Source organism: Choristoneura fumiferana, chromosome Z, assembly GCF_025370935.1.
Source record: "Choristoneura fumiferana chromosome Z, NRCan_CFum_1, whole genome shotgun sequence".
In the NCBI taxonomy this organism is placed as follows: Eukaryota; Metazoa; Arthropoda; class Insecta; order Lepidoptera; family Tortricidae; genus Choristoneura; species Choristoneura fumiferana.
In genome coordinates this window covers 18,289,475-18,301,751 of record NC_133472.1, presented here as the reverse complement: position 1 = coordinate 18,301,751, position 12,277 = coordinate 18,289,475, and the positions used below count along the sequence as shown (strand labels likewise).

At 36.5% G+C, this 12,277-nt stretch overlaps 1 protein-coding gene across 1 annotated transcript in view; it reads left to right on the top strand.

Moving 5' to 3' along the window:
• LOC141441051 (uncharacterized) overlaps nucleotides 1-12,277 on the top strand; it is an 80,813-nt gene that overhangs the window by 25,964 nt on the left and 42,572 nt on the right. The window contains exon 5 of the mRNA XM_074105677.1: nucleotides 4,959-5,154. Within this exon, the coding sequence (XP_073961778.1) occupies nucleotides 4,959-5,154 (196 nt within the window). The remainder of the gene's footprint in view (nucleotides 1-4,958; nucleotides 5,155-12,277) is intronic.

The following is a 12,277-nucleotide window of genomic DNA, read 5'->3' as shown; positions in this document are numbered from 1 at the left end:
TCTTTAAGGCTTTTTTAATTGTGGAGTAGGCTGCTAGGTAAGTTCAACTGTAATTAAGTAAAGACAAGGTTCAAATTTCGACACGTATTCTTTCAATTAATTTGTGTAGGTGATCTACATGCATGTCTTTTCTTCACTCACACTAGAAAAATCTGTCAAATTGTTTTTCAAACTATTAGCTAACCTATTATGATCCATATGACAATGACACAAGGTATATTTTGCTTAAATGTGTAGATATTTGTGGACGCCTTTATTACTTAGATACATTTGATGTTTTGTGTGATCAGATATTTTTGGCTGGTCGTATGTAAAGAAATAATTGAAAAACAGTGCTTACATATTTTTGGAATTGCAATAGCTATGATATAATAGTTAGTACATTACTGCAGAGGCCATGAAGTAAGGGAGTGATGGACGTGTTCGGGGTAGACCGGATAAAACGAGTCCAGCAATCCCTGTTGTGGCCGAGGTTTGTATAGTGCTTTTCTCAAACAATGTGAGGAAATATTTCATCCATCCATCCATCGCATCGCATCGCATCAAATACAAATACAAATCATTTATTGCGGACTTTTGAATCCATCGCATCGCATCGCATCGCTTCGCATCGCATCTCTTCGCTTCGCATCGCATCGCATCGCATCGCTTCGCATAGCATCGCATCGCATCGTATCTCATGGCATCGCATCGCTTCGCATCGCATCGATTCGCATCACTTCGCATCGCATCGCATTACTTCGCATCGCATCGCAGTATCGCAAATGCTTACAGAGTAGTGGTGGTTGGCTGTTCGTAATTTTTCCTTTGTCAGTTTAATGTTAGTAAGCAAAATGAAAAAGTTAGAGCAGCGGACAATAACGGATTTTCATACATACTTCATGGCCTAGGCCAAGAAGTTATGTAGGGAGGTGGTAGGGAGCCATAAATGGAAAACTTCATGTCTCCATTTCGTGACATTAACGCATACATTTCCGAGCATGTTTGAGAAAATGGTATTTATAGTGAAAAAATGGTGTTTAGAATTTATTGAAATTTGGTCTTGCTCAGAAATATTTGGACACCTTGGCCGCTACGATATATCTGATGGCGACTGTACAAGATATTTTGTAAAAACTTAAAAAAATGTCCAATAAAATAAGAAACTTTTCAATATTTATTGAATTACTTATTAGCGGTTGACTTTAGCGATATATGTAATATATGTAACAAAATTTGAAGTACATATATAGCTCTATAGCTTCGGTTTAATTTTTTTTTAATGAAATCGGACGAATACTTTTCTAGTTATGGCCATTTATTTTTTGATTCAGAACGGGACATTAGTTTATTCAGGTCAACTAACAGGTAGTCAATGAGAAAAGAACACTTTTAAATGTCATTTATTTAGAATAAGTTAACTGTTATTATATTACAAATAAAAAAAAACCAAAATGTTTAGTTATATTTATCAGGGGCAGAGGAACAAATTTGCTTAAACACAGCTGGACTGATGCTTTTAAGTAAGAATGAAAGTCTTGGCACGTTTTTTTTTATGTTCACCTTTAGATGTGAAGGAATCCTGTTTATTGATTATCTACCAAAAGGTAAAACCATTACTGGTGCCTATTACATACACCGAATCGATCCCAAAAGTCCGGCAAGCAATTAAAGAAAAATTGCGTACTGGAGTGCTTTTCCATCATGATAACGCTCCAGCTCATCGGTAACAGATGGCCCTCACTGCAATCCGCCAAGCTGGTCTTGAGCTCTTTGATCATCCGCCCTACTCGCCAGACTTAGCTCAGAGAGATTTTCACTTATTTCCGAAACTAAAGGAGCACATTCGCGGAATTAAATTTGACGATGACAACGCTCATGGGTGCTGTAGAGGAGATTTCGACTCAAGAAAAAACATTTTTTTATGATGGAATAAAAAAAAATAAAAACGTTAAAATAAATGTATAGAACAAGAAGGAAATTATGTAGAAAAAGAAAATGAAAAAAATATTGATTTTCATTTGTTTATATCCTATTCTAAGAACTTTTTGATTTGCCCTTGTATTAATAATATCATCTTTTGCTCTAGTGTGTTAATAAAAGCTTATTTTATTCTATTCTATTCTATTTAAGATCATTCGAAGACCAGAAAGAAGGTTGGAAAATGGTTTGCAAATTTTGAAACCTCACATATTTTCTTACATATTTAGGAACATTGTAAGTTAAATCAAAATAAAATAAATCGTTTATTGTTAATAATGACATTTCAATTATTCAACGCACAGCCCAAACCGCTAGGCCCAGAAATTGAAAATTTGGTACAGGGGTTCTTTTTATGATCTAAGTGATGATGTAAAAAGGATTTTTAGAAATTCATCCCCTAAGGGGTGAAGTTTATATGGAAATTTTGTAATTTCTGGACTTCTAAAATAGGTGTATAAGTTTTCAATTACAATTAAAAAATATCTGTGTAAGTGAAATGGATATAATTCCCCCCTAAAATGGTAAAATGGGGAATAAAGTTTGTATGGAAATTTTCTCATTTCTGGCCTTAGAGGTATGAAAATAGGTATATAAGTTCTCGATTACAAAGAAAGTTATCTGTGTAGGTGAAACGGATAAAATTACCCCTAAAGGGGTTAAATGGGAGAGAAAATTTGTATGGTAATTTTCTCATTTCTGGACTTATTAGAATTAAAATATATCTGTGTGGTCACCCACAGTGGATAAAATTACCTCTAAAGGGGTAAAATGGGGGGTGAAGTTTGTATAGAATTTTTTTCCCTAATTTACAAAATATTATGTACAGTGCAATTTCGATTATATATTTCGGGTTCTGGATTAAGATTCGGTTAATTAATACGAGATAATTAATTTACTCTCGTGCTTTGCATAAAACTTTTAATTAACTAGCTTCAAAACTGCTAAAAAATGTTGTTTATAGCGAAGTAGTTACCTATCGTTTACGGCAGTACTTCGCTATGCACACAGATACAAATGTCACAATTATAACGGGGGTTAATTAAAACATATGCCCTGATAACTAAAGTACACGCGGACGAAGTCGCGGGCAAAAGCTAGTTACTTTATATAAGGTTTTAATCGCTGCGATTTACGGTTGATCTTGCATCAGTTAGTGTCGCTAAGTGCTGAGGGCTCTCTTCCTCTATCTCAAAAACGGCTGGCCGTACGAATTTTTTTTAACACAATTATATTTGTACCAAATTTTATGTTCTACAATTTTTATAATGATTATTACCATCACTGAAGCTATAGAAACAGATATAATTGTGAAAAACATGGAAAAATTAACTTTTGTGACCTTTGGCCTGTAATAACTTACGGCGCAGACACGAGATTTTATGAGACTTTTGACACACCAAAATGAAGCTGTATTTGAGTTTCCAGCTTATTATCTCTCATTCCGAGATTGACCCATTCGCACTGCTAAAGTGACTCGATTTTAAGCGTAAATAGACTGCTCGCTTTTTAGATGTTAAATGTCAGTTACATGGAACGAATAAAGAAATAATTTTCCCATATATTCTATAGAACAACGTGCAATACTGACATATCATTTTGTTCCACGTCGTATCAGTTCTATAGAACAAATTATAATCTGAAAGTCTAAATGTTCTATGTAATCATTAGGAAATTGATATATTATTTTGTTCTATGACGTCACAGTTCTATGGAACAAATGGGAAGCACTCAGTTATTATTATTTCTTTGATAGATTATTGAATATATTAGCCCTAAAACCTAATCGACATCAAATTCAAATGTTGGCCACAAAGGGCTCTTTAACCGACTTCGGAAAAAGGAGGAGGCTTTGCATTCTACTGTTTTTTTTTTTCATTTATGTTGACTGATTTGTCTGTCAATTGTGGACCGATTTTAAAAATTCTTTTTTTATTCGATAGCGTATACTCCCAAGGTGATCCCATTGTCACCAAATCAGGATCTGATGACGGGATCTCAGGGAAATCTAGGGCAACCCTCATATTTTGTATGCACGCATTACTTTTTTTATCACTATTATAATCACCTACTTCTATGTCAAATTTGAAAAGTCTAGTAATTACAGTTTATGGAATTCCGTTGAATTGAATATATAAAATCCCGTGTTTTCATTATCCCCTGGGAATATCCAAAAATCCTGAAATTAATGTTTTAATTAAAGTAATACCTACTTGTGTATTACATTTGAAAAGTCTCATTATTATAGTTACTATAGGGTCACTCTGAATCGAATATATAAACTCCGATTTTTCCCGTTTCCGTGGGAATTTCCAAAAATCCTTCCTTAGTGGATGCCTACATTGTATAAGGTACTGTGCAAAATTTCAAGTCTCTAGGTCCAGTGGTTTGGGCTGTGCGGTAATATATCAACAATCAGTCAGTCTGCCAGTTTAAAATTTTATATATATAATATAGATTTCGTGTGTTATGTAACTTATGTATACTAGTTGTGAATAAACTAAAAAAAAACAGTCAAAATAGCAAAAGGGCAAATGTTGTTCCCTTATCCAGCTACGGCCTTTTTAACCTTTTTCAGAGTATGGCTAGCTATCATAAGAACTAGTTTTGATAATGCATATTAAGTTTGTGCAAACAATGTACGTTTATTATAAACTAACCTAACCAACAAAAAGTTGGGAAACCCTCGACTTTGTCACTTCAAAGTTCAATATCTCAAAATCGGCTGAACCGATTTTGATAAAACAAGTATAAGAAGCATCGCTAGAAAACCTGCTTTCAATTAACAAAAACCGAATTTAAATCGGTTTACCCGTTTAAGAGCTACGGTGCCACAGACAGACAGACACACACACACTCTGGTTGCGTCGGGGTTTTAAAATTAGGAAAGTTAAATTCAAAAAATGAATTTTAATAGAGTATAACTTTTCGAATAGACATTTATTTCGTGTTCTTTTTTTATAATAATCCTCACATCAATTCTTATGTCATTTGTACAGAAGCTGGCGGAGTATCTACTGTTGGAGGTGGTGAAAAAGTAGCTGGAGTGGTGGCGGGTATGCGTGGCATAGTGCTCGAAGAAAGACCCGAAGATAAATCTTCTTCTCCATTTGAGAAAGATCTCCATGAATTACATGACCATGGATCACTGCCCAATGGTCTTCATAATGGACAAGAAGATGATAAAGCTTTTAAGTGAGTTAGCAACTTTTGACTTCTCTTGTTTTTTTTCTGACACAAAGCTTGTCCCAGAAAAAATTACGTTTATGTTTGCTGGAATTGGGCACCGTTTTTCAACCAAAAACTTAATATTACACATTATTTCATCAAGAAAGACCTGAAGCTGTCACATTCATAACTTTGTGATATGTCGTCGGTTCGGGAAAAGTTGCACGAAAAAATATTATGCAAATATGTTAAATATCGAGGAGCTTCTGCGAGTGGCATTGGAGTTTTAAACGTCATTGTCGTCAGACGTCACTGAACTGACTAAGCACTGAAGTGGTATAATTCAAATAATATTATAATTTGTTCAAAAACACCAAAATCCTCTAAACTGCCATGAGTTGCATCCCATTGAAAAATAATTGGGCTCGTATGAAGGAAAAGCTCTTGAAACATAATAAAAATAATAATAATGCCACCTTGGTTTGAGTGATATCTTCCAATGCAAGTGAATTGAAGGTTCGAAATTGAAAACCGATGCTGATGTACGAAACCTAATGGCAGGTGTTAAATTTATAATAAATTTATCTTAAAATTAGCCTGTATATAGTTATAAATATTATAAACTTACTCGAAAACAAAACTATATATTAAAAAACTTAATTTTACTATATTTGTAGCATTTCCTTTTACATTATAAGCGTCAATTTTTCTGGGACAAGCTTTATTAAGCCTCTGCGCTTCTAAGAAATTTGTTTTTACCAAAGGTGTAAATATCCAACTAGAAGTAACAGCTGTAGAGTACTTAAGGACAACTTCTAAGTTCTAACAGAGGTTTCTAAGTCTGACGGTGATTTTCCAACGGCGAGACGAGGTGAGGGTTTATCGGTAAAAATAAAAGCAGTAAAATAAACGAACTTACAATACAATACAATACAAATATTCTGTATTGATCACCTAAAGCAGTACAGAGACATACTATTTCTTTGCAAGAGTGTTCGTCAGAGTCGGAAAATGACATTCCAAGTGTTGAAGTAATTATATTTCTCTACGGCATTATCTTTAACCCTGCAACTCCTTGCTACCTCAAAGAGCGATTTAGCTATGTTACTTCTGTTCGTTGCTCTCAGAACTTCCTCCTTACTGTCCCACTTTCAAACTCTAAATTCTATGTTTATTCTTACACTGTCCAGGCCACTCGGTTGTGGAACTCCCTACCGATAGACTTGAGGCGCGCAAAGTCCTTGCCTATCTTTAAGTCTATGCTTAGGGAGCACTACCTGTCATCTTGCGTATGAATGTTACAGTTAGCTTATTTATGTGTTGTTATGGTATCTATCTACCTATCTATCTGTTTAGATTTGTTGTGTATGTGTATTGTATGTGTTAGTTTTATGTATTCTTGATACAGCTCTAATCTACTGTAAATTGCACCACCTGCTAAAATGTATTCCTTATTTCTGTCCATTGTAAAGGTTGCCTGGAAGAGATCGCTCTGAAGCGATAAGGCCGCCTATTGCTTACCTTAGAAAATCTCTATGTATATACTTGTGTTCTCTGTACTGTTTACTGTATTGGTGTGCAATAAAGAGTTATTGTATTGTATTGTATTGTATTTTAAAATTAAACTAAGACTCAGTTCGATAGTGCAACGTTTAAACCAACAAATAATGCTATTGCCACTTTTAGCACTAGGTACATGCAAAAGTATCGATAGTTTGCGTAACAGTAGGAGAGACTATAGTTACGTCAGTTTCGCATTTGTCATTTGAATCATGTTAGAAAAAAAAAAACATTCATTTAATATTACTAGACGAACCGACCTTGCCAGCCTGACCGAAAGTGAGATGGGCCTGTCTGTGTAAATTTGTAAATGTCTGTGTGAGTTTCAGAGTTGCCTTCACTGCTAAATATGAGTTGTCGATAACCATAGGTACCGTATCCCCCGTATCCCCGTATAGCCGGTATCGTCATATAGGTAAGGTACACAGTACAAATAAATCTTAAGGGCTGTTGCAGTAAAGTAGGTAATAGACTCTTCATAAACATTCCTAAATTAAAAAAAAATTGCCAGCAAATATCTGTTACTCCCACTCACGTCACACTTCATTAACTTTACACTAGACAGTTAGGTAGGTACATATTCGGATTAATCGTATTTGGAAAGAAACGTAATTCACCAGAATTGGATTTGACCTGAAAAGCGTTTTACCTGATTCGCAATTGGCCAGAACGCATTACGACAGAAACGTAATTCACCAGATTCGGATTTGACCTGAAAAGCATTTTACCTGATTCGCAATTGGCCAGAACGCGTTACGACAGAAACTTATATGGACAGAAACGTAATTCACCAGATTCGGATTTGACCTCAAAAGCATTTTACCTGATTCGCACTTGGCCAGAACGTATTACGACAGAAACTTATTTGGACAGAAACGTAACTCACCAGATTCGGATTTGTCCTGAAAAGCATTTTACCTGATTCCCACTTGGCCAGAACGCATTACGACAGAAACTTATTTGGACAGAAACGTAATTCAACAGATTCGGATTTGACCTGAAAAACATTTTACCTGATTCGCACTTGGCCAGAACGCATTACGACAGAAACTCGTCACTCCAAACACGCAGTTGACCATAAACGTTGTGCACCATAAACTCAATTGGTCATATAAGTGTTTGGCCAGAACGCGTTACGGCATAAACGCATCCCTCCAAACATCCTAATAGACTCGTTAGTAATCCCCTTCTTACACCCCTTAATGCACAATGTACATAAGAGCTACCGAACACATTTTCCTAATAGACATGTTATTTAGTAAGTAAATTATATTTTTTTCTTATATACATCCCAAACTGACCCAGTGTTTAAAGCGGTCTTTGGTTTCTCCCAAAAAGTTCATAATTTTGTCATTCTTCCTCTACGAAGATCCTACCTCTCACTCGTCGTTCGGGCCTCAATCTAAAGAAAAAGATGCCATGATGGAAAAGATGCTTCATAGTGAAATAGATAGTGCCCGCCAGAAAGTGTCCTTCCTGGGGCGGGGACATATTATTGATCCCTGTTTTCTCGTAACTACGGATAGTACAACTTTTTTAACCGACTATAGGTCCACTCCTGCTGGCTGGTGCTGAGGCACCGACCGACTTCAGACTGGTAGGAAATTATTTTCATGGTTTTTTGTAGTCGGTTCAATTTTTTGTTATAATTGGACCAGCGTACAATTTAGTAGGTACATTTTTCGTACATTTTTTTATGTGAGTTTGAATTCCATGCGACACCATGTCACCGCCAGGAAGTATGATACGGTAAATTAAATCGTTCTCAATTTTTAAAGCAGTTTGCGTTTCTGTTGAATTAGGACAGACGTTATTACGTTTATGTCGATATGAGTATGAACTAATAATTTACTTTTCCGTACAAATGCGTTGCAGGCAAAGTGCGATTCTGTCGACATGAGATCTACCGAATCGCGATAATGGCCAGATGCTACTCTGTCCTTTTACTTTTCCGTACAAATGCGTTGCAGGCAAAGTGCGATTCTGTCGACATGAGATCTGCCGAATCGCGATAATGGCCAGATGCTACTCTGCCCTTTTACTTTTCCGTACAAATGCGTTGCAGGCAAAGTGCGATTCTGTCGACATGAGATCTGCCGAATCGCGATAATGGCCAGATGCTACTCTGCCCTTTTACTTTTCCGTACAAATGCGTTGCAGGCAAAGTGCGATTCTGTCGACATGAGATCTACCGAATCGCGATAATGGCCAGATGCTACTCTGTCCTTCTGCTTTTCTGTACAAATGCGTTGCAGGTTAAGTGCGATTCTGTCGACATGAGAGCTGTCGAATCGCGATAATGGCTAAATGCGAATCCAGTGAATTACGTTTCTGTCCAAATACGAGTAATCCACCTATTCGTATGTCAAGAGTGTAAATAGTAAGCTATGAATAAAACACAAACAAGATACGTGATACGTACCTACCTACTAGCTTTAATGAACACTTAAGGTATTATTAGTTAGCGTGGCACAAAGTCCAATTGTTATCTCAATATTAAAAATGACTCGAACGAAACTTATGAAAATTATCGCAAAATTGACTTTACACGATTATACGATACAGCTCTGCGACAGACGCACAGACAGACAGACAGAGGAGGCTTAGTATAAGGTCCCGTTTGGCACCATTTGAGTACGGAATCCTAAAAACAAAACACTGAATTTTTGTTTGTAAACACGGCTAAGTTATTTAACTTTTATTTTCTCAAATCTTTAAATCGGAGAAAAGCAGCTACAAGTTTTAGTAGAAAACTTTATTTTAAGAATATCGATAATAGGTATCGATAAAAAATATTCGAAGTCTACGCCGTAAGTGCTGAAGTTCACGGATACAATATATTTTTATTTAACACATAATTATAAGAAATCAAGCCACATTTATGAAATAGACTGTTTACCGCTTCATATTAGCAAAATAATAAGTAAAGGGCTAAGCTAACAAAAGTGGCCCCAGCAAGGGATTTGGATGTAATTTCAGGTGCATTAGTGGCAGGACCTAAGAACACTGTATGCGTAATATCAGCCTTCGATCTTCTTTTGTTTCAGACTTATTCACGAAAATGACAAAAAATCAAGGTAATTTTTAAACTATTATTTTAGCTAAACCAAGCAAGCGAGAGTAACCAAATAAATTCAGAATTAAGGAGCATAAAATGGGGTTCATAATGCATATTTTTACAGACATTCATATCCTTGAACTTGGATGAACAGTTTTTTTTTTCGCTTCAGTTTTTTGCCACTTCTCGCGGAGACACAACTATATAAAAAAATACTTAATAAGGCCCAATTGTCAACTACGTATACATTTAAAAACATTTTGATAAATCACGGTGCGTCATATCAAAAAAAACATTTACGAACGTATGTTTACTATATCATATCAATTGAGTAGTAGTGGCAAATCAGTCTGTAGTAGGTATAAGTCTAGGGCTTGCAATATTCGACCGTTTTCATTATTCGAATATTCGAATCGTAAATTCGGATGTATTCGAATATTTTAGAAAAGTTGAATAAAACACAAAATACTATAGAATCGGCTGTGTTATCACGTAATAAGTCTCAAAAATCATATGACAATAAAAAAAACAATAGACTCCTTACAAAAACGGTGAATTTAAACATCATACCTCCTGTGCTTATAATTTTTGAGACGTGTATGTAGGTATAACACATTTGCTTTATGAAGTCCAGATGAGATATGTACCTTAATCAGGCTGCTATTGTATTCCATAGGGTAATCAGCTCCGAAAGTGAAGACTGACAAGCGACATTCTTCTTCAATGTCAAGTTTGAGGAAGCGTTCGGTTCGGTGTGTAAATGTGCATTGCACCTGTGGGTGTCCTTCCCCCCATAGAGATTCTTTTTGGGCACAACGCGCGAGGGGCGACCCTCACAATTATTGCATGGACGAAACGTAGTATAATTTTTGATTAGGTGACCTTTCTGCATGCATGCATAACAATGCCCCTTCAACATTGCCTTTCTTTCTTGTATCGTTTTATATTTAGTACATTGGTATGTATAGTGACTTTCTTTGCAAAATTTACAAGAATAAAGAAGTATTATTATAATGTTTTAAACTTTTGTTCGTGATTGTCACTCTTCAACTGCTACCACAAATGGGACCCATCACGCCAACAACGACCAACAACCGCCTCGACGCCCTAACCACACCACAGTGGCTGCGGCCACGAGCAGACCGAAGTGTAGGGTATCATGTCTTGAGTGCCGTACTAGTTGTAATCAAGGGCGGGTAGTTCCAAGGATTCGCGCTGCTAAGCAGACATGATACCCTACACATCAGTCCACCCGCGACCACGGCCACCGCAGCGTGGTCGAAACGGCGAGGCAACTAACACTCGTTGACAGCGTAACAAGTCTCGACCGTGGTAGCCCTTTTGTTTATTACATAGGCTCTTAAGCGTCGTTTCCAATCGACTACATAAAGCCCGTTTTAGTTCCTGGGCTTGGCGGGGGCCACCGTTGTGTTGACCGTTTTGTGTTGACTTCGCTGTGTGATGGTGCCGAATCATGCTGGAAAACCCAATCCCTGCCAGCGAATTGAAGCGAAGAGAGGGATTTTAAAACCTTCGGGACATCGTTCTGATAATTTCGTGCCTAGACTTTGACCGCCTGTTGACAAAATAGAGTGGAGTATGTAACGTCTGACGGGATGTCCTTTATCAGCCAATATTTTGTCGCCGTGAACAAAATTTTTCTAGAATCGTATTTCTTGAGCAGTGTACTTAATCGATGGATCCGTAGTCCATAGGTCTCTCTGGACCTCGTCCCTCAAGCGGTACTTGAGACGACCAACCGGTTCTACGTCCACTTGGTCGGTCGAAGTACGCTCTTCACGGCTCGATCCACTCCCAGCCATTCAATGCAAAGTCACCGGTCTGGTCTGGACACTGTCTCTCCAATAAATTAAAAAATAAATACTAGGTCTTTGATTTCCTCTTTTCCCACCTTCGTTTTAATCTTCTCCCTGAGTCGGTCCCAGAATCTTCGGTGGAATTTTTAGTTCTGCCCCTAACTGCCAACGGTTAACGCCACCGTTTCTTTTACTAGTATAACGCTTTTAATTTAAGATTGTATTTCAGTTTTCCATTTACTGATATAGGTAAAATACCTACCAGTCTGGAGCCATATTCTTCTGCGTGCGATAAGTATGTACAGATTTCGACGAAGTAGTTCTCTACTCAATTTTGTGTTCGCTCACAGGAGTCCTTACAGATCGCATTTTTATCTTATCTTTCTCATCTATCTTATCTTGTCTTTATTTTTAGCATCGAAATTGCGACAAGCTCGTAAACTTTATATTTTATTAAAAATTTCGCCACTTTTTTCTTGCTTTATACAAAAAATTGCAGTAGGTAGACCGTAATTGTTTCTATTCCACCATTTCGAAGAAAAATAAAATTAAATCGAAGAAAATGTTTTTTCTTAATTAAAAAGTTCCAATTTAAAATTCTGATCTTATTTCAAAAGTAAGGTTTAAAATGAGTATCAAAACTTTGGAACACACAAAGTATTTATTTATTTAATACTAGCTTTTACCCGCGGCTTCGCACGCGTAAACTATTCGG